Source organism: Aulonocara sp. 'chitande type north' Nkhata Bay, linkage group LG23 (genome assembly GCF_057382095.1).
Source record: "Aulonocara sp. 'chitande type north' Nkhata Bay isolate Kocher_YH1m ecotype deep benthic linkage group LG23, A_spYH_male_GT1.1, whole genome shotgun sequence".
Lineage (NCBI taxonomy): Eukaryota > Metazoa > Chordata > Actinopteri > Cichliformes > Cichlidae > Aulonocara > Aulonocara sp. 'chitande type north' Nkhata Bay.
The window spans coordinates 26,926,999-26,950,211 of NC_141365.1; the positions used below are offsets into that span (position 1 = coordinate 26,926,999).

General features: G+C 40.3%; 1 protein-coding gene across 2 annotated transcripts; it reads right to left on the reverse strand.

Annotated features, from left to right (window-relative positions):
- Positions 1 to 2,332: 2,332 nt before the first annotated feature.
- LOC147302005 (major facilitator superfamily domain-containing protein 6-like) lies at positions 2,333 to 22,765 on the reverse strand. 2 transcript variants are annotated; one of them, XM_086282503.1, is made up of 7 exons: positions 22,479 to 22,765; positions 18,959 to 20,462; positions 13,585 to 13,682; positions 11,280 to 11,441; positions 11,017 to 11,115; positions 9,973 to 10,259; positions 2,333 to 3,713 (listed from the first exon to the last, which is right to left on the reverse strand). In XM_086282503.1, the coding sequence occupies exons 2-7, from the start codon at positions 20,458 to 20,460 to the stop codon at positions 3,489 to 3,491; spliced, it is 2,373 nt and encodes a 790-aa protein (XP_086138629.1). In that variant the 5' UTR covers positions 20,461 to 20,462; positions 22,479 to 22,765; the 3' UTR covers positions 2,333 to 3,488. The 2 variants fall into 2 exon arrangements, 1 of the variants encoding a protein (XP_086138629.1); XR_015127123.1 differs by having other exon boundaries at positions 3,579 to 3,713; positions 6,518 to 10,259.
- Between the last annotated feature and the right edge of the window lie 448 nt (positions 22,766 to 23,213).

Consider the following 23,213-nt stretch of genomic DNA (forward strand, 5'->3'; position numbering starts at 1 on the left):
ATTTACTGGTGGAGTTATAGTGCTGTGCAAAAGTCTTGAGCCACCCCTCATTTCTTTATACTCTGACTTTCCTGTCATTGTTTTTTTTAAAGCGGCCTTGAGCAATGGCTCTCGAGACTTTCCGGTGGTCTTTTAAAGTTATTCTTTGGACATTGGCTGCTTTTCACTTATTTTCAGTCCAGTCCTTTTACCCGACCAGTTTCAGAGAAATGACTTGTTGATTGTTAAGCCGTTTAACACTGACCTATGAGTCATTTAAGTATTTTCTTAAAAGGCTCCTAACTTAACAGACATTCACAATTTGACTCACTCTCCAGTTTGTGTCTTTAGAGAAATTTGGGGCTTATTCTCATATCTGGTTTTTTTTCAGTGCAGTTCATATACATTAAAAATACCCCAGAATATTTCAAATTACTCAACACCAAACACACCTGTGAAAGAAAAGCAATATAAGGCTACTCATTTACACACTCATTTACATCAAGTTAATTAAAACTGGATGATTACTGTAATAAAGGAGTGATATTGGCCTTTTCCAAAAGTCCTTTAATTGACCGCACATCATTACAGTACATCGAATAGCTTCGTCTTTAAGGCTTTCCTACACATACGGCACAAAAACACTCAATACTGAAAACTATTTGGCATGAAAATAAAAGACAGGAAGCAGAGAGCGTGTCAGCTGTTGGCAGTGTAGTGTAGCACAGTAAAGGGGTCTTTGCTCAACATCGCATCATAAGAAGTTAGAATAATAATGATGATTAAGAAGAGGCACTTCTTCATCACAGCTCCTTCAGTGAGCTCTGACGAGAATTAACAGACTCAGCAGTTCCTCCCACGAGACTTCAACAATCTGATTTGTCAAGGAGCAACAAAGGTAGAGGATGTAACGTCTTTATGTGGACCAAATCTGCTTTTCCTACATTTTTGCATCCATCTTCTGTTCCAGTGGCCAAAACCCACGTTAAACATGGACAAAACGTATGTACAAGCAACCCTTTTGAGCCGCAAACTCCAAACGCCATCTTATCAGTTCTTTTGCTCTTTATGATATCAGTAAGAGCAGACGTCCTTACATATTGTCATCCCTACTGGGGATACACTAGGTTTGAGTGTGGGATGCTGCAATGCCTTCAAATCACATCAGGAGTGTTTTAGAAATGTAATCTTCTGGGTCTTTTATTTTGAAACTTTATCTGATTTCTACGCCCGAGCATAGAGACACTTCTGAAACACGTCTGCTGGAATCAAAGCGCTTAAGTGAGTGCAGTGTATTCCCAGGCTGGTCAAAGGGATGAAGTGAGACCCATTTTAAGATAAATACGGATTATTTTGAACTGTGAATCATACAAAGCTACTCTAGTAGAGTCCAAGAATGAAAATATTCTTCCCATTTCCAGCTCTGTCCATTTTTAAGGTACCCACAACCTGAAACGGCACTGAAAAAAATAAATTAAATGTATTTAAGGAATTTGAAAAATACAGTTTTAAGTATTACAGCGATTCCCAACAGACAGACCACAGATGTAACCAAATTATTGTAAGCTTATGTAAAAAATACATTAACAACCAACAGTACTTGTTTTTGTAATAAACAGTTTTTCAGATAGTTCTTCTAACCACATTATAGCTATATCAGTGTCAACTGTCATATGAGGGGCAAACTAATTTACCATCCCCCTGAACGTGACGGAGCTCGTTCTGGTTTTCTTTTATGTCTCGGTTATTCGCTTTATTCCCGCGACATTTGAGACATGAAATATGGAGATTGTGTTAACACCACACATGATAATCTTGCGAATAATACGGTGCCATTAACTACCTGAACTGTAATTATATTTCATGTGGTTGCCTTTGCATTAACCTGAATCATTCTTATTGTACAGTTATGGTTACAGACTGTCTACACTCATTTTATGCTTGAATGAATTAAACCCAATTTTAATAAGCACCAGTTTATTATTTTCATGTCAGAATCAGAGAAGTTCTCACAGGAGAAATCATCTATATCTTCAAGAAATTTCACAAATTAATTTTTACTCACGCACTGTGAAGGTGTGCCGTCACAGGCTGTGCGTATTATTATTATTTCAAATTTTTATCACCAAAGTATTAGAAAATCAGTAAAAATCTAATTTATTTATTCTCTTTAATAAACTTTTTATTTTTACTGCAACTAGATTTGCCTGATTTTTATGCACTTTTTCACCAATATATTTGCAGTATTTGCAATTTGATTCATTATTTTATGCAACTGTTTTATTTCGGTTTCCTTTTTTTGTGCAACAGTGGAAACGTAGGGGAAGAACACACAAAAAAAAAAAGACAAAACTTTGGTGAAAGTGTGCACATGTAATGTATAATTTACTGTTTGTTATTTACCTCTAAATTTACATTGTTGTGCCTCATCATGACTCTACAAAGAAAAGGAGAAAGGAGAGGTCATTTCTATGAGGAGGGAAGAGAAAGGTGACATTTTTTTAAATTACAGAAATCTTTGGGGATCGTAGAAAGAGCTCCAGAACAACAGACAGTTAACTTTTAGAGAAACATTAAAATGATACATTAACTTAAATGGGTTAAACTTCCCCAAGAAAAAAATAAACACTGATTTTTAGAAAAGCAGGCCCTCAGTAGAAAAGATAGCCTCCGTTTTATGTGCATTAAAAAAAATGTTTCTGATTTCATTTGTATACTAAGTAATCACAGGTTGAATTTAAACTTGTTGTAAAGCTTTTCTGTTTGCTGTATTTCTCATTCAGTATGTGGTAGTTTTCACGGTTAGTTACTTATGCTGCTGCTTCAAATTAAAAGCACTCAGCCAGACACAACTGAGAGGCTTTTATTGTGAATTTAGCTCCACACATTCGAAGCGTGGCCATGAAAATGATCTACGGCACATTCAGATTGAGAACTCTTGTATTACAGTAGAATTAACAAAACAAAACAAAAAAAAAATCCCTGCCACAAGTTAAAATCCCATGAAGTCATTTGTGCTGTCGTCCAGTCAAAGCTGCACGTTGTATCATTACTTCTTTTAAAAACACTTCAACAGTTTTCTTCCCATTTTAAACGTAAATTAAGTTAAATAACATATCAAGAGGCACATTTACAAATGAAGGAATTTCCTTCACAGTCCACTGGAAGGTGTTGCAGTGCGCAGAGATCAGTTTCAAACCTGCTGCAAAAACCATCCATTAATGAAGTTTAGAAACCACTCCACCTCTAGAATTAAACCATTCCCAGCTTGCTTCCAGTATTCAAGGATAATCCCCCATTTCACAATCATATGTACACACTACACTAGCTTTTAGAATAATCTGGACACAGTGTTTATAAACTGCAGAGGAATCACTTCACCACACAATAGGATTTTAACACTGAACTAGAGGACAGATGAACTTGTTTAGACAGGTCACTTTGCAGTAATGAAACACACTGGGGTTAAAGCCCTCTGTGTGTGCATTCAATAGTTTTTAAATGAACACTCAATGTGGGTTTTCTTCTGTGAAGACCGTATTGTCTTTGGGCGCTCCTCCGTCTGACGCAGGGTGCGTTTGGTCTTTGTCAGAGTCTGTGTGTGAGGTGTGGGCGGTGTCTGCTTGCGTGGGAGTTTCCGTGGTGGATTTCGGCGGGTGTGCGCCGTCATCGCTCGAGTTTCTGTGCGAAGTTGCCACCGCCTCGTACTCAGCCACCGCCCGCTCATTATGCACCTAGCAACATGAGAAACAAAAACATTGAGGGCGGCTGGCAAGAAGCCAGTTGAACATGTGGCACAATTGCCGAACAACAGTTTAGGTTACATCTGCTAGATCATGTCTAACTGCTTCCAACAAAATGCTAGCAGGAAAAACCTGCCTGAGCTGTTACTAGCCAACAAAGACATGGATACAAGGGTGCTAATGCTAACACTAGCTGTTTACATAACATGTTAACTATGACAAGTATTTAAGAATTGGGTAACCTTCCCTGAACTTCCTCTGCTACTCTGACTGCCTCCAGGTCATCTTCAGACCTCAGCTCTCTCGTCCTGGCTCTGTTCCAGGCGCTCTAAGGAGCCTGCACGGTTCAGGCTGGACGGCAACATCGGTGCAGTCTGAATGTGTTTGTCGGTGGTTAATGAATAAAAAGATTTCCCACACTGTTAGTGAGGCTGCACGACTGCAACGACACCTCTGTGCTTGAATTTTAAAGATTTGAACCAAATTTCAACCTCGATGAGTTTCTCGAGTGATGTTAAAACTATTATATAGAACATGTCATTATTGATGTTGTTTCTACATTTTAGAGCCATAAGCAATGCTCAGTGTGTTCAAATATGACTACATTAGACATTTATTCTGACCCAGGAGGAAAAAAAACTAGAAGATGGGTCTGGTACCAAAATGTAGGTAAAAATGAGACCCTTCAGATGCTAAAGACCCTTTAAAGTTCACCCGAAACTTTAAAGGGTCTTTTTGATATTTTCTCTGTTAAATCATTGGAAAACAGATCGAACCTCCAGGATACCAGTTCTGGTTCCTGTTCCTCTGCTGGACACACATTAGAATGTTGTCATTTAACTACAGATGATGCTTTTCCATGAGATCAGATTTTTGGCTGTGGATGTAAAATTGATTTGGCTTCAGTTTTTAAAAAGGGCATAAATGTTTTTTTAAATAAGTAAATCTCATTTACTTGAATGTATTACAAATTGTGCATCTGTATGTATATTGAAGGCCTGTAATCACCAAATAGTCATAGTATACGTAACTTCATTAAATAGCCTGAAGTTATTGTACAAAAACGACAAAAGTGGCTCCTAGATGTGAGCTTGTGTTTACTCCCAGAGCTTACTGCAGTGTTTTACAGTTTCATAACTCCAGTATTGCAAACAGACTCTCACTCCCACACTATTTAACTTGTAAAAAAGACATTGACTTGTAACTAAAAATGCTAGCCCTTCGTCATAAGAAGCAGCTGCGATCACACAGCCACTGAATACTGCACACAGGTTTAATGTAACTTAAATTTATCAAGGACAGATTAAGAAAATTTAATGAAATGCTGTCATATGATAGTAAATATTGTGGAAAAATGATTAGAAGTAGGAGCTTTAAATCTCCCTAAAAGCCGGTGAGGATACGAAAATGAAGAAATTTAACTGCATTAAAAAAAAGGATCAAAATATTAAACAAAGCTAGCTTTTCATTATAAAGTAAATATATGTCCACCATATGTTTCCATTATTTTTAACATCATTGGTGTTTGTTTTCGCAGATGTGGGTGTTTTTTTTTTTTGCAGTTTTACAGATTTTTTTTTTGTTTATATCTGTTTGTAAAAATATTTTAACTGTTAAAATTGAATTTAGTGATACAAAAGCTGTTATAATTTTCATCCTACATTTGAAAATTGTAGGATGAAAGCAGCTTTAATGAAAATCTTGTGTTTTATCCCCTTATAGGGGATTTACTGCTCAGCATGGCTTTTATTTTTTTTATTATTTTACTGTGTTTAAACTAAACTCAGAGCAAAGTGCAGCTACGAGTCATATTTAATCTTCAGATCAAATTGATTAAATAAGACTCACAAAATCTGATTTATTTGCTTGCACGGCTGCTACATTATGGAAAAAAAAAAAGAAGATATGCTCATTTTTCCCATAGCAAACATTACATCATTTTATCTGCAATTGTAATTATTAACTTAAACATTACACAGTTATTGTGGTGTAATCGCAACAAGGAAATGGGATACATTTAATTCTGTTTCCCCCCCTCTTTTGGATAGTATAATTCTTCATAAAAACTGTATGCATGGTGATTTGTTTTTATAACTCATCTATCTGGATACTAAAGTTAGAGACAGCACATCCAAGTAGTTTATGCTGTGGTTTTGGTGAGTTATATTCCAATTAGTCTGTCACTTAGCACAATTAACAGGTTGTGTGATGCACCCATATAGTCTATGGTAATAAAAGCTTGTTAGCATTAGTTGAGAACGCAGTGTTTCACTGTTTGGCCAAGATGCCAACATTGAGTCCCAAAACAAACAGGTGATATTTAGGTTATTTTTTTCATTATTTTTATTTGAAAGGGACTGTGTACAATACTAACATAAATGTTATTTGAGCTACTGTACTAGAGTTAGCTTAAAGCTCATTTGCATCTGCGATACTTTGGCAGGTCACATTTTTACCTACTTTTATGGTCACACAATAAAAAGTCTAAATTGCTAAAACAGTATGTGAGTGAAAATGCACCAACGTTAAGAAAATAAGCATGCGATTTTTATAAACACATTATTTTATGCATATCATCTTCTTTTCTCAGCAAAGAAAATGATATAAGTATTTTTTAACTATGAAAATTATTAAATGCGTTTTGGCCAGAAAGTCTATAACAGTTGTGTTTTAAAGATATATTATATTTAAAAACAGAATATATTGTTTTGGGAAATTCTGCAGACACCAGTAGTGCCATCAAAGCAACAAAAGACTGAAGTAGCTGCTTTACCGAGCACAGATTATCTAAATACCTCATCAGTCAGGGGTAAAGCTCAGATCAGCTCCCGGCCACAAAAGCAGACCTCAGGCCCCACCCCCAGAGGGTGGGGTTGGAGGTGACATCACCGGGGAGAAACCCATACATGTAAGCGCATCACATGATGTCAAGAGTCAGGTGTGGGCGGTTCACAGACACACAAAGACGTACATGCATGTACACGCCCACACATACACAGGTATGCCTGAGTCACTGTTATCACCCCATGCATGAGAAAACACACACAGAAAATCCTGAACTACACCCCCACCTCACAGACGCACACACACAGTAGTTTTCCATCAACCTTTGCACGCAACACCATCTCACCTTTCTTCAGTGTGTGTGGGCAGCCAGTCAGGAGGAAGTGTCAGATTAATGAGTTAAAGCATGAAGAAGAGACATTTCAGACACAACAGATGGAAACAGTGAGTTACTATTACACAACGCCTCGTAATACAGCAGCTACAGCGGCATGTGGCTATTAAAAAAAAATTACACACCGTGTAAAATGTCCACAAATCAAAAGCCTGCCCTGATTTAAATCGTGCTGATGTCTATAACTGACAGAGCTCACTTCTAACCGTTTTCTTATTTTTATACTTGTCGATCAGTCTGATTTGTTTTTACTCCTGTTTGGATCGCCAGTAAATTCCTCATCAGGAATATCCTCTTTTAACCAGACAGGCTGGCTGCTATTTTTAGATCTCTTCCTGAAAGTCACAGTCTGACCACTTACACACTACAAAAAGCAACTCGTGCCTCGGGCTGACCCGGATTGCATCTAATAATGAATGCCAGGTCTCGGGCAGTTTTCAGCTTAAAAGTCATCAGTTTAGAAGCATTAACGCTGGCGTTTGGCTATGTTGAGTTAAGGACTGTGTTCAGTTCTCACAAAAACAACAGGGTATAGCAGATGGTGATGATAAATCATGCAGATAAGATGCTGTAGGTTTGAAAATGTGCTAGAACAGGAGCAAAGATCACCCGTGAGGGGAAGAAACATGAAAAAAAACAAAACATGAATAAATAAAATAATCAGCACAAGAAGCTCTGACAGGCTTCAGACTTTTGGGTTCTTGTGAGTTTTTAAACATGTAAACCGATATACAGAAAATATAGTTTTGAAATTTGCACTGTTAAAATTTTTTATACAAGTTAATTCTATAAGAATTCATAAACTCTGAGGAGACGAGCTGCAGAAGTCTGAAGAAAATCAGGGAACAGGACATAAAAGAAGTTGAAGCTAAGATAGTTTAATGTAGTTAAGAAAAGACTAAGCTCAATTAAAAAAATAATAATTAAAAGGTGTAGTTTTAGTTTTGTATTTTCTTGACCCTCCAGGTCAATGTGAAAATTAATAATAAGCACTGCTGAAAAACTGCTGGATTATACTTTCTTTGTTTTATTTGACAGCCAGTTGCTGGTTTCATACAGACACCCATGTCCAACTGTTAGGTTACTTCAGTTAAACTACTTTGAATATGCCTGCTGTAGGCTCAGATGCACTTTAACAGGCTGATTTGGATGATAATGACAATCCTTTTGGTTTCATTCTTGAGGATCAAACCATTTGAGATCGATCCTAAAATTGAAACCCAATTTTTCTGCTCAGATTTCTTTTGGACTTTTTAACCTGTGTTTAGCTGTTAAAAACACTTTCAGTCGAAAATAAGTTTGTTTAAACATTTCATCACAACATTTAAAGTCAATGTCATGAAGCTTGGATAACTTTCATTAGTGGACTATAGGGCACATTTGAAAAGCACAGATGCAGAATTTAAACTATATTAAAGCTATTAACACCCCTAATAGCAGCATTCATATTAGCAGACCTGCATGAGTGTACGATATTAAACATGCAGAGTGTTGCCTCTATAATGCATTTGTGTACCTCGCAGCATTAATGTTCACACATTAAAGCCTCCTCTTAGACAAAGACTGGCTTCTCTGTGCTGCCTCCAAACTCCAATCAAGAGTCGACTTATTTTTGATCTTGAACTGCTTGTATATCCCACCATTAGTTGGAAGGAACGTAATATGGAACAAACCATCAGCCCAAAATAAACTTGGGAATGGCTCTAAGCTAAAGAACAGCAGTAACAGCAGCTTAAGTAGCCCAGATTACTGGTTGTTCAACATATTTTGAGAAAGCTGCTGGTGATAATGCATAGCTACAACACAGATGATTGTCTGTAAAGCTCTGCGTAGGACAACCACGCAGGTCGCTCCCAATGCCGACTGCCACTGCACTGAACACAGGTCTCGCTCACCTCCTGCCCCGTGTACCAGGTTTGCCTCCCTGTGACTTTAGTTCCAGTTTTGGGAAATGCACAAAGTTGAAGGATCAGTGTTCTGATGCAGTGGAGGACATCCAGCTCACATTACAGAGCCACAAGTACACACGGACGTAACAGGCCCTTCTGTAAAAAGCAGCTACACTGAAAACAGTCTGAGAACTCAAGTCTGATCTGATTAGAGATCAGCTGAAGATAAAATCAGGTGAGGCTTTTGATATTCAGGTATCTGCTCTCAGAACTTTCTGATCACCCCTCGTGTACACACTAATACATTTATCATGTTTGATTCAGCGCACAATGACTTCACTCTTACTTTGAAAGTCCGGGTCAACCAGGTCAGGTTGCTGCTGTGGCATAGAGTTGTCTCAGGTTTTATTCCCTGCTTATTCTAACTGAAACTCCACCTTCTGGGATGTGTGGGGCTGACCTCCAGCTTGACAGAACAAGGACTAGCATCACCAGCTGCACTGGAGATGGAGTACGTCCATGAAATGAAGACTACAGCAGCAGCTGATTGGTGCTCCACTATTTATTATCACTAATTAAAAACGGTATCATTTACTAACTAATTTAACAAAGTGTTTAACATCTACACGCAGATCCTGCCTCACCATCGCAACAAAAATGATCCAATTCTCTGGGAAACACATATTTGTTATATGGATGTCAAATTCTCAACTATGCAATCACTGATTTTAGTTTTTCTTTAATGTGGAAATCTAAACGCTTCAGCTCACCTCACTGCTGACAGAGCTGTCGCTACATTTAGCCACTTTTCCGACCCTTTTTGCTTCGTCTTTCCTAAAAAGACTGAGCTAAAAATCTATACACTCTCTGAAGCCTCTATACTGAGGCTTCAGAGAGTGACAGACGTGCTGCGGCTTTTAGATTCTGTCAGTATAAAGTACCTTGAGGCCCCCGATACTGCGATATGGCGCTCTACAAATAAAACTGTATTAAATTGACTGCAGAAGACAGAAAACTATTCAGGAGAGTCCCAGTTTAATATTCCCACAACTTGAACCAAACATAACATTACTGTAAGTCTTCCGAAATGACCAGTTCTCACATTTTTATCTCCTAAATCAGATTTTTGCTTTTCTTTTCATGTGCTCATGACTAAAACTCTGCTTGGCTACTGTCTGTTCACCTGCAGTGGGTGAGGGTCTCGAGTGCTGTTCTTTGCCAGGCTGATCATCTCTTTGATCTGGACAAAGGCGAAGGCAATGGTGACCCAGGGGGCACCGGAAAGCATCCAAGCCGGCCTGTTCGGGTCCTCCTGATCCTCCTGATGTTTAGTCTTCCTTACTGGCAACAAGGGAGCCTGTCGCACTGGGGCCGGGCTGCCGTCGGGTGCGTGACTCTGCACCAGGTCGATGGTGGCGATCGGGACTGGACTGGAGGGCACAGGGATGTTCTCTGCTAGCATTTTGTCCTCTGGAAGAAGGTGCAGAGGGAAGAAACACAAAACGACGGGCACAAAAATATAGATTTTAAGGATCTGAATGTGTATCATGTCACAGCAAAAGCATCAGTTAAAACAGTTTGTTCTGCTAATCTAGAGCAGGGTATTCCAGACATACTTTTCCAGTTTTTCCTCCACTCTCCAGAGCTCATGACCACCGGTGAGGGTTAGAATGTAGACCTACTGGTAAATCAGGAACTTTCCTCTCGATCAAAGCCCTCTCATTACCACATTATCTGTAAAACTGCACCAATCCACGTCACTCATGAACATCCTGACACACTTAGACCCAACCCCAAGGGACAAACCCAGCAAAAGCAGTGGAAACATGACCAGCCGTGATTCAACATCCGGCTCAAAATATCAACAGGAAGCACAGCTTTTGTTTACTGCGGATCACATAGTTTCAGCTTTAATTTTTAAGCTGCTCCTTTATCCACAAGGGGCTAAGGTCAAGGCATTAGTGTTTCCTCCTGGGATCAAACCAGGAATCTTTCACTTGTTAGGCAAATCTGTACACCTCAACACTATGGAGCTACTTTTCATCAATTTCCTTTTAGAAGGTGATTATTATGCTGTGTTCTTACACTTCTTATTAGACAAGATTAGTTAATGCTTTAGTTTTCTAAATATTGCAGACACTATAAACCTGCAATCTACTTAGTGACATACAAAACAAGCCTAATGTGCATATCTGCGATCTTGTTTATTTGTATGCATTTTTCCCACCTTTGCCTTCAGTGTCTCCGGTCAGACACTGGATGAAGGAGAAGATGAGGAGGATGACGAGGGAGGCCATGCCGATTCCTCTGAACGTATCTGCAGCACCTGCAGAGCAAACAGAGAAACCATTAGCAAGGCGAACTCATATATTTCCTGTGTTTCCTACCCTAAAGCAGCTCAAATAAACAACTTACACTACACCGGTACTGCATTTAAACATTAGCCAGTGTGCTGCAAGGCAATTTCCGCCTCACGTGCTCGTTTCATACCAAAATAATTGACGAATACTCCTCCGACCATGGCTCCGCAGCCGCGACCCAGCCCGAGGTGCAGGCCCTGCAGAATTCCCTGTGCCGACGTCCTGAGAGCCGGCGGGACCGCGGCGCTCAGGAAGGAGATACAAGCTGCCCAAACTGAGGCATGGGTCACACCTGGAGGACAAACAGGGACATACAAAGGGTCACAGCTGAATCTGGATCTAAATAAACTCAAGCATCCTGATGTAATCAATTAACTCCAACATCTCAGCTTTAGAGTCATTACATCAGCAGCATGTGTTGAACAAATACAGGCAGAGCCTCTGAAATTATTATGTTTTTTAACAATTGGCCAGATTTTCAACTTAAAAACACTTTCAGTCGAAAATAAGTTTGCTTAAACATTTCATCACATTTAAAGTCAATGTCATGAAGCTTGGATAACTTTCATTAGTGGACTATAGGGCACATTTGAAAAGCACAGATGCAGAATTTAAACTATATTAAAGCTATTAACACCCCTAATAGCAGCATTCATATTAGCAGACCTGCATGAGTGTATGATATTAAACATGCAGAGTGTTGCCTCTATAATGCATTTGTGTACCTCGCAGCATTAATGTCCACACATTAAAGCCTCCTCTTAGACAAAGATTGGCTCTCTGTGCTGCCTCCAAACTCCAATCAAGAGTCAATAACCTGCAGATATTGACTGCTGCATTCTTTCTTATTTATTTTTCTATTGTTATCTATTATCTAAATCTATTTCTAATTCACCTTTTTCTTCCTGGCACTTGAGTAAGTGAATTGCTCTACTGTGGAATTAAAAAAAGTCTATGAAAATTTGGCTTTTCATGCATTGCAAGATCAAATATCACAAGTTAAATTATTTGTCCTTACTTCTCCACTGCCAAGTGTCAACCATTTGTGGACTCTGGAGAATAAATAAATGCTGACATATATGTTTAATTAACCTGCAGTGACAGTTTTATTTCTTCACCTCAGCTTCCTCTCTGCAGACCAGCTAATCGCATCGAGGTAAAAAGCAGGCTGCCTCAGCCCTCCCTGTTTTTACACCACATGTGTTGCAAATGCTAAATATACTTTTAGACTTTTTGAAATTGTGTCATACTCAGCGTAACGCTGGACCAACAGGTGGAGCACTCAGAACTGAAGCCCCGATGCAGCTTTCACGTGTTTATTCTCCGAGGCAGAGGTGTTTTCTCAGGGCGGATGTCTCATGCAAACCAGTGAGCCACAGAGAGCAGCTGTTCACTGCTCAAGTCTTCACTGTAGTTTTATTGTATACACTGCATTTCTCACCTTACTTTGCATTGCTTAAATAAAGTCAAAGATAAATTAGAAATACAGTGTTAATAATCTGGGATGCCAATTCATATGGTGTGATGGGAATATAAATATAAAAAAATATAAAATTAATATATAATAAAAATATTATATATATTCTAATCAATATTAAAACTATTAAAAACAGAAAATTAAAAAACATAAAAACACAAAATAAAAAATACAATTTAAATAATTATATTTACAAAAATACAAATAAAAAATGGAAAAAAACTTAAATAAAAATACAAAATGTATATCTAGTAAAAAAAATGTTTTAAATGTATGCATAAATCCGTGTTGCTGCTAACTGTGGCTTTAGTTTCCACTAACTGTGAATCTGAAACTGAACTGACTGAGTGAAGACTGAAGACAGATTACTGCTAAGTGTTCTGTAAACCGCAGCAGCTCCCGAACAGGAAACAAACCGCTCATAAACAGGACCTATGACATAATATAATCAGTCTTTTCCTTTTTAAAACTGATCAGCCCTGTTTTGAGAAAGCTGCTGCTTGCACAGAAAAGCCAGCGTTCATTATCCGGGCTGAAAAAAGTGACACATGGTTTGCAAGTTTGCATTCGACTGATTTGTGACTCCGAGAAAGACGACTTTTTCTCTGTTATTTTCAAGTCCGGCAGTGCCCTGCACATGCTTTCTGACAACACCTCTGTTAATATCCTCTCTGTATGTTGCAATGCTGCTACAATAAAGGAAATAACACAGTAATACAGATCGTGCAGTTGAGAATCCGGGCCGTTTCCCTTCCCTTCAGTTTTTTCTCGTACTTTACAGCTTTCTGTCATCTGCTGCAGCCCTGACAGCCTTCTGCTAACCAGCGATACTGTAGGAAGAGAAACGCTGTCTGATAAGGCGCCATGCTGGACAAACAAAGCCATTTCCTGGCCTGCCCTGTCCTCTGGGTCCTGAAGTCCTAATACTCCCTGCAGACACTGACAGAGAAAGGGTTACCTTGAAGGATCTCCATGGGCAGGACGATCCAGGCGTTCTCCAGGTAGGAGATGTACAGGTAGCGAGCTGTGTTGCAGGCCAGCCCGATGTACAGCACTCTAAGGAAGGAAAGAGAAGAAGCATGAGACTTGTTGCAATGAATTACCAACTCAATCCTGAGCTGTTGTTTCTTTGCTTTAGTGATGTTTGGTAAGACTGATATGCATTTTTAAATCCTAATAACATCTTTCCAAGGACTGAAGAAATGTCTTCAACTGTTTCTATCCTGTAAGCATCCCGATTCTTAGTTTTACTGCAAGTATGACCATTAGGATGAACTGGTTGTGATAAGGCCACACCTTCAGTCAGTATAATCGTTCATCATTTGAATCTTTGTTTAAGCTTTGTTCTTTTTTTTCCACGTCAGCAAAGACAACAAATTCATCCTGTAACTAAAAACGAGCAACAGTTCGTCTGGATCTGCTTGCCTTTCTTCTTAAACCCAAACCTGCTGCAGTTTGGGTATCAGACAAAAATAATTTGTCCTATTTAACTGTTTCTTTATTGCAATAAATATTGAAGTTATGACCCAATGGTACAGAGCATAAATGCTGAAAAACTGACAAACACTCAAGCTGGTAAAAAGTCTTTAAAGTCAGCTGACTGAATTATCCTGGTGGTTTTTTGTTGCTACAAAAACAGGAAAAAGTATTTTCGTTATACGAGCCTGTATTTAACTGTTCGCCTCATTAATCTTTCTGTTCTTCTTCTGTGGTGCTGTTCGTACCCATCAAGGAGGCTTTGTGCTGCTATTTCGAGAACAATACAGCACAACACGCACCGAGTTCATCGCGCTCATCACCGGGATTATTTTAATGTTTGCTCATCAGCTGAAGCGTTACTGAACACACAGACACACTCTGTTCTCTGGGTGTGTGAACACTGAGCTCGACAAGCTCTCTCGCTGAAAACAACGTTACAGGGAAAGGTCGTGTTGTCAGCATTTCCCAAAGATAATAACAACGAATGAGAGCTGTTAGGCCTCAGCCACACAGGCCTAGAGATTGGACCGTCATTCCTGGCAACCTCTGGCTGATGGGGAAAAATGTGTATCCCCAAACTGGTTGGCCGCCTTTATTATGAAACTAGTTATAAAGTTTGCATGTTCTCCCCAGTGTCTGCGTGGGTTCTCTCCGGGTACTCCGGCTTCCTCCCACCGTCCAAAGACATGCAGCTTGTGGGGATAGGTTAATTGGTTAATCCAAATTGCCCATAGGTGTGAATGTGCGAGTGAATGTGAGTGCAAATGGTTGTCTGTCCCTGTGTGTTGGCCCTGCGACAGACTGGCGACCTGTCCAGGGTGTATCCCGCCTCTCGCCCTATGACAGCTGGGATAGGCTCCAGCGCCCCCCGCAACCCTGAAAAGGATAAGCGGACGCGAATGGATGGATGGATAGTTATAAAGAGCGCGCTGCACCAAAAATCTTGTTTCGATTGCTTTGGTTACGTGGATGACACCAAATAGTCTGCATTTCAAAAACATTTCAAAGGGGCACAACTCCTTGTATGGGTCGCTTCATACTTTTCACAGCTTCACGACCGCTTAGAGAGTAGTTGGCAAGTTTTTGCAGACAAGTCGGCATCTTCCATGCAAACCACAGGCAACCACAGTAAAGCAATTACAAAGAGGTTTTTGTTGCAGCACCCTCTTTGCGCCCAATATCGGCATTTCCTTCTCTCTCTCTCTCCCTCTCCTTCTAAAGAGTATTCAAATGAAGAAGTATGAATTAAGTTGTGATGATGTTTCAGGCTGCCTTGTTGTCTGATAATGATCTAAACCTCCAAAATATTTCAAGTGTTACAACAAAGCACAGAACAGAAACTTTAAAAATAACAACATTAAATACATAAAGCTAATATATCTGATTTGGTGTGGTGGGAAACTGCGATAATCCTCACAAGAAAGTACATCTTTAGATTCTGGACATTGCGAGTTCAGTCCGTCCTCTAAGATGGACTCCATTAAGTGCTAAACTGAGCCCATCTGAGCAGTAGCAGATGGTCTCTCTGTGCTAACAGGTCGGTTTAAAAGGGTCAACACATTAAACCTTCAGCCCGAGGTCACTTATTGACGTGCTCTCATCGGTTAAAATGAAAGCAAGTGACCACCAGAGAGGAAGCTGCTGCTCAGACGTTGCAGTGAAGCAGGAAGTGTGCTTACTAGACAGAGTCACATCCTGAAAACACAGGAAGATGAAGGGCGTGTTTGCATGAGACTGAATATACACACACAGAGTCACTAATGCAGATTAAGAGGAGCCAGACAGCCTGTGGGCCTGTAAAGGCTGTAACTGTCTTCTGTGAAAAGGTGCTTTCAAAAACAGGTGAAATGTTCTCATTGCTTTAAAATTTCTAAAGGTTTCAATGCATATGAACAGAAAGGAGCTACTGTTAATATATTTAACCAGTGTGTCTGGATTTTACACATAATGAAATAATGACACAGCAAGCCGCTTTTGATTGGCTAAAATGAAACATGGAAAATGGTATTAGGCTTCACAGCTTCAAGAAGCAAAGATGACTTCCAAAAACATTTCTGCTAATGCTTCTAGTCACTTAAAAATCTACCATCAGCTCTGAAAGTGAACTAAAAGTCCCCAGTGTGATCACAGAGAAAGTTAAGGTCTGTCACGTCAACGCAGCCGTATGGTGGCCAGGAGAAGTTCCCAAGGCGCCAATTCTGGAAAGTGCTTACAAGCGTGGACATCTGTCATAGGACTGTATGAAGGAGGAAGATGCTGATCTGAGGAATGAGTTGGATCAGAAAAATGACAAACCGACCCTCAAACAGCTGAAGCTCTCCCTCTCTATCAGCTTCCTACTCCTCGTCTCATGTTGATGTAAAAATTTGAAAACTATTGCTCTACAACATGTTACAACATTTAAAATCTGAGATAGCGAGCAGCTGGATGGTTTTTCATCCTATTGTTGCTTTTTTCCCTGTTTGTTGACATTTATGGCGATGATGTGCCCGATTTGTCTGTCCGAGGCACTGAAATCAAATAGCTTCTGATCTGTGTCCGTGTGAAAATCCCCACTGATGTCTTGCATAAGCACCTCTTCATAGTGAGCATTCCTGTTCAGTTTATTTATATTTTTGCTTCTACTTTAAAGTTAAATCAGTCTAAATATTCCCCAGTTTTAATCTTCTAACTCCCAGTGGAGTAACAAAGACATTACTACTTTCATGCCCTGTGTTTTGCTCATGTACTAACTTATATTATATGCTGTATTTTTGTTATTCTAAATAAAGGAAAAGTGAAATGTGTGTAGTTTAAGATAATCAGCAGCCTTGAGGGGAATAGAAATACTCTGAAACATTATGAATAAAAATTTCGTTGCTAACTGGAGGTCTGGTAACCACAGTCACAGTCATGTCAGTTAGAGTCCCACTATTTTCACTTTTTGCCAGTGAACAGCTGAGTAAATTCTTCTCTTTTGAGGCCTCTAAAAGTAAAACAGAAAGTACTCCACGTCTGACACCAGAGAAACGGTGCTCATCATTCATTATTCAGTTACATTATAGACCTTGTCTAGCTTCTACGACTGCCTCATTTTGTCTGAGTAATTGCTGCATGCTCCCAACTATCAGTGGCTTCGTACAAGGCTTTTGATTAATGCGAGGAACAGAAATATCAGCATGCCCAGCAGGTGTATTTATTAAGTACTTCAGCTAAATTTGCTCCATCTTCACCTCGCGTAGACTTGAGAGCTCTTTGAAAGTCAACAGCATAGATGGATCTGTGAAATCTAACCCCTTGTTCTCAGATGTCGAAGCTACCCGAAGGGTCCGACCCTGAATCCAATGGCCGCATTGTCCCAAAGAGGAGCGCTCACTTGTCACAGCTCTGACACCAAACACAGCGAGGCGATGACTGAACTGTTTGGACCCACCATTAATGCTATGAATGCACAGTTTAAACGGTTGATCAAGAGTTTTTGCTTTTAAAAAGTCTTTAAAGAAAGCATGGAAGTTGTTTTTGGTCATTTATTTGAGAAGATGGATTTTTTTTTAAACAGCTTACAGATTTCTTTGATTTAATGGTGGAAGAGTTAGATCAGAGGCAGCTGAACACGAGGAAAAAGGAACTCATGCTCCAGCAATGGTAATACAGATGAACTGGCTCTTTAAATAGCCCAGAAGGAGAGATAGTACTGTGTATCTAAGGGGGAACATCACCTATGTGAAACCTAACAGCATGATAATAAATAATTAGTAAATAATTCATTACTTCATTAGTTAATTACCAGATGTTTCTGTCTTGGTTCCCATGATTATCAAAAACAAAAATATTTGGGACAAAAAAAGTCAGAAAAAAAAGAAAAAAGTTCAAAGTAAACGTGATCTCCAAGCAGCCTTAACCTCCTCAGACCTGGCGGCCACATATGTGGACATCACATTTTGGGTTGTGTAGACCAAAATACGAAATTTTGCTCTACAATAATAATAATAATAATAATAATAATAATAATAATAATAATAATAATAATAATAATAATAATAATGGATTGGATTTATATAGCGCTTTTCAAGGCACCCAAAGCGCTTTACAATACCACTATTCATTCACTCTCACATTCATACACTGGTGGAGGCAGCTACACTTGTAGCCACAGCTGCCCTGGGGCAGACTGACAGAAGCGAGGCTGCCATATCGCGCCATCGGCCCCTCTGGCCAACACCAGTAGGCGGTAGGGTAAAGTGTCTTGCCCAAGGACACAACGACTAGGACAGAGAGCCCAGGGATCGAACCCTCGACCTTCCGGTTACAGATGCGATTCCCAACCCCCTGAGCCACGGTCGCCCTACAAGGGCCTGATATCCACTTACGAGGACATTATACTGCCACTGTTCTATCAAAATTATAACGAATGTCTTCATATGTGGATCTCATTTATTTTAGGTTAAAAAAAAAAAAAAAAAAAAGATCTGCTAATTCTTTGTTTTTACATTCATCAGGTCCCAATCAGTCCAAATAGCAAAGAAAAATTAAAGCATGCAATGAATGAGTTTGGGTCTTAGGAGGTTAAGGAATATCAACACAGGAAGCAGCTAGCAGCAACATACAACAGAAAATGTCAATGACAACAAGCCACACAACCACTGACGACGCAAAGTGTGCGAAACCTTTTAAAATTTTTAAGCAAGCGACTAAAGAACAACCAATGAAAGTGAAGGATACACTGGCAGTGAGAGAGTGGTATTACGGTTAGCCAGGCAAGTGGAACCTGGGATGCTCTTTAGCGACCAACTACCAGCTACTAACTGATGTGTGATGAGAAAATCTCTGTATATGTAGGAGCAGCTTTGGTGCTTTGTAGTGTTTGCTCTTACCTGATGTGTCCCACGAGCTCGATGAACTTGTGGCTGGTGAAATACGCAGCGAGCTCTGAGATGTGGCTGAGGACGGAGCAGACCCCAAAGAGCGTGGTGGTCCCGCCCAGGTCCTCCAAGTGCCAGTACAGGAAGCTGAAGACGAAGCCGTAGCCAAAGCCCATGAACCAGGCGACAAAGAGGACGGAGCTGTAGCGCACGCTGCACAACAGCTTGAGGAGGTCACTGTAGTGGAACTCCTGGGTGGTGTTGGGGTTGCTGGGGGTCTGCTCTGAAGTGACTGACTCCCTGTCAGTGTTCGCCGAGTCCTCCACCACCTCTGGAACTTCCTGCTGGTATTCACCGCCTTTCTCAAAGTAAAACTGAGTGGCCACAATCAACGCCACACCCATCAGAACACCAAAGACAATGAAGGCGAGCTGGTAGTTGTGAAGGCGAAAATCGGGCACAGCGCAACCAGTGCCTTCGATCGCCACGGTGATATGAGTGTGGTCAATCCAGATGCCCACCAGCAGCATTGCCAGACCCCAACCCAGAGAGCCCCACATCCTCTGCAGGCCATAGCGGTCGCGGGCTTTACCGAGATACTGCAGGGTCACCGTGTCCACGATGGTGACGGCGGGAGCGCTGAAGAACTCGCCCACGATGATGACAAGCAGGATGAGCAGGAAGATGGACTCCACCTGGTCCCTGTTGTAGATGATCTGGTACTTTTTCTCAGGTGCTGGAGCAGAACTGGTGGTGGTCTGCAGAGTGGTGTTTGGTACGAGCTGGGTGGTGTTTAGTAAATTAAATGGAGAGTATGTTGTGGTTATGTTGGCATCCACACTACGTTCTAGCCTGTGGAGCACGTGGGAATGCTCCACATGCAGCTCCAGTACGTTTCGCCGACTTCTGGTGTGGTTGGTGGAGTTGCTTGGTTGTGTTACATTATCCTGAGGCTGGACCGTTACCACGGGTGGAAGCGGCGTGGAGAGAGAAGCTCCCTTTTCCTCACATATCATTTCCGCAGGTTTGACAAACCCGATGCCGCAGTTGAACATTAACCAGCACAGAACGGAAAACAGCAGCACAACTTTTCCTTTCTTGAAACGGTCCGCCACTACACCCCAGAAGGGGGCGCTGCAAAATTCAATGAAGTAGCGGATGCCGACGAGTAGCCCGCTGCGGCTGGCTGACATGCCGAGCTGCTTGTAATACACGGCCAGCAGGGGGTGCAGCGAGCCGTAGGCGGCATAGAAAAAGAAATAGAAGACTTTGGAGATGAGGAGGTGGCTGTTGATGCGGAGGCACGTCCTCTCGCAGCAGTCCATGGAATTTGGCTGTGAGGCCGCCACTGCTGCCACCTGATCACGTGCCATGTCAGAGCCGGGTCCTGGTGGCGCTGTGACATCCTCTTGCTGGGCCATGGAGAGGGTGTTGAATGGCTCAGCGAGGACATACTTCCTCTTCTGCTCCTCCTCATCATCTGTCAGGATGGCAACCTTGTCGTCGGCTGGCATATCTGGAAGATAAGGAAATGAGGGTTAGAGCAACGCCAGAGTAACCAAATGAGGCTAAATTCATCTTGTAACTACTTCACTGTGAGACATCATTAGTAGTTTTCTGCTAAAATATAAGTTATACCAGAAATCTGCTAATAACACCCAGAAATAACCTGAAAGATTAAGAGAAATGTTTTAATATTAAATAATTTTTAAAACAGAAAAAGAACATTTGTGGATAACTTGTTTGACTACGAGAGAAAACAATAAAAAGAGCAAACCTTGATCACGACATGTCTTTGTATTTCTGTGAAAGGGCTGAGTTCTCTGGAGACTTTCCAAAAACAATACTTGTCTGACTGTGGCCAAAATCAAACAACCGGTATAAATAGATCTGCCTCTGGAGGAACATTTAGGCAGTTCTGAATACTGTAGACAAGCTGCTTTAAAAAAAAAACCCATCTATTCAGAGTAGCATTATGGAATATTAATTTAAGGATTACGGTTTAAACAGAGCTCCTAACCTGAACCTATGTTGGGTAATATAATCCAGATTATGGCTGCCCTCTGCCACCCCTGTACACCATCACCAGGTCCTCCTGTCTCGGGAAAGCCAGGACCATCAGAGGTAACCCCTGCACCCCACCCACCACCTGTTTGACCGGTTGCCCTTTGGTAGTCAATCAGGTCCCACACCTCCAGACTCACAAACAGCTTCTTCCCCTAAGACGTTCGGACTGTCAGCTAACACCGCACCCCATCCCTGCACACTCACCTCACCAGCCATGGTCTGAGTAGCCCTCATCATTCAGACCACTAACAAATGGACTCTATACTCAGACCAAGTCCTTCGCACTACTTCTATGCTCTTTGTTCTCTAACATGTAGTTATTTTTGATCTACACCTGGTGTCAAATACAACCAAATGGTTAAAAGCTATCAAGTAATCTGGTTCCAGATGGGACAAAAGTCTCACAGAATCTGAATTTGAAACTCTCCTGGATGTTTTCTTGATTACATAATCTATAGATTAAAAGAGTCTAAATGCAGCAGGTGATGGTCTAGATCGAGTCTAATGTGGTCCACTAGCCAAAAGAAAAAAACTCTCTTTAATCATATGTTTTGTGTTACAGACATGTCAAACTGTTTTTCAAAACATTTATTGAAACGGTTTGGTAATGAATGATAATCCAGATTAGAACAGTACCAAGGTAGTGGTACATGGTCTAGACATGGTGTCATGAGGTCTACATGCTAGAAAAACTGTGAATCCAAGCATTCAGAGGTAGAATAAAAGGTTCAAATAGTCTCATTCTGTGTTTTAAATGGCCCTGACGGGTGCTAGGTAATATAATCCATACTAGAAGGGGCTAAATGTGTAGAGTATCGTTCAAATTGGTAAAAAGCAAAGAAATCATCATATTTCTGTGTCACAGTATTCACATATATTAAAACAATCTGTACACTCTCCCATGTCCAAATTAAATCAGTCTAAATGGACGAGTTCCTGGTACTATAATCCGACCTGTGTAACGTCAGTGTTTGTGGATGTACTTTGAAGGTGCTGATATTTTGTTTTTATACAAAGACGGCCAGGTTAGACTCCCTGACGGTCCCTAAGCCTTACTTTGAGATCCACTTGTGTATCGTGACAACAATAAAACTGAAAGCTGAGCAGCAGTCACCAATACAGATATTTCAGCAAACATACGACCTCTGGAGGTCCTCAGACCTCAGTTTGTAAGCCGTCCATCTATCAGTGATGGTCTCCGCGGAAGTGTCAGACATGTTAAACAAAACTACGGGTTATCTAAATTGTATAAAACAAACCAAAGTCGGAACGTTTAAGGGGTAATTTAAGGAAGTGCTAAGGAAGTGCTGGCGCTCATTTAAACCCGGTTAAACACAAAGGAAGTGTCTCCGAATGTCAGGACTTGTACCATGTAACCTAAATTAAACGTTTTAAACATGTATTTCACGAGACTCAATTTAAAATAAAGGACAAATTTAACGACAACGCAAACTAATGTTCTTACCTGCTCAGGTCACCGCTCCCATTAAACTATGACTGCGCAGTTTCTCTTCAATTTTCTCTCTTCTCCTGCGGACATTTTTCACAAAAAACGTTCAAACTACCGCTTTTATTTTCTGTAAAATATTTATAGTCTCCGACATAAGTTCATGTTTTAATTCGGGGGGAATTTCAGGTCTTTCTCGTCTCCGCCTGTCTTTGTATTGAGAACAACGGCAGCTCGTCAAACCGGAGCTTCCACCTGTCCAGAAAACAGAGACGCCGCGGTCAAGCCCGCCATTGGGACCTCTACGACAACAGGCCGAGACTTCCAAAATAAAGCTCATGCGTATGCGCTACCTTATTCTGTTTTATTAAATTGTGTTTATTTTTAAATTATTGAATAGTTTGGAGTAATTCCTCTCAGAAATATAAAATAATAACCTTTAAATTAAATTTCACAATTAAATGAAAGACTGAATAAAGTTCATTTTTGTTTTTCTATAATTTACTGTTTGTTTTGTTTTTGAATTATTAAGTCTAAAAAATGTTGTAATCTGTTCAAGGAACACATAATAAAATGTTACCATAAGCACATTGGTACAGTATTTAGAAATAAGGGGAAAACAGTTTAAAATTAGAAATTAAACATTTCTTAGTGGATCTTGGGGAAGAAATTGTTTTAGAAAAGTTAACATGTTCGGTTTTAGAAAGTTTAAAAAAAACATTTGTTCATTTTATTTAACAAAAATGTTGCTAC

What these genes read in the sequence shown, in the direction of transcription:
- LOC147302005 (XM_086282503.1), bottom strand. Translation starts at nt 20,460, where the DNA reads ATGCCAGCCGACGACAAGGTTGCCATCCTGACAGATGATGAGGAGGAG. An exon ending in GCCCATGGAGATCCTTCAAG is followed by an intron (nt 11,442 to 13,584) that starts GTAACCCTTTCT and finishes TTTGTCCTCCAG; the next exon opens with GTGTGACCCATGCCTCAGTT. An exon ending in AGTATTCGTCAATTATTTTG is followed by an intron (nt 11,116 to 11,279) that starts GTATGAAACGAG and finishes TTTGCTCTGCAG; the next exon opens with GTGCTGCAGATACGTTCAGA.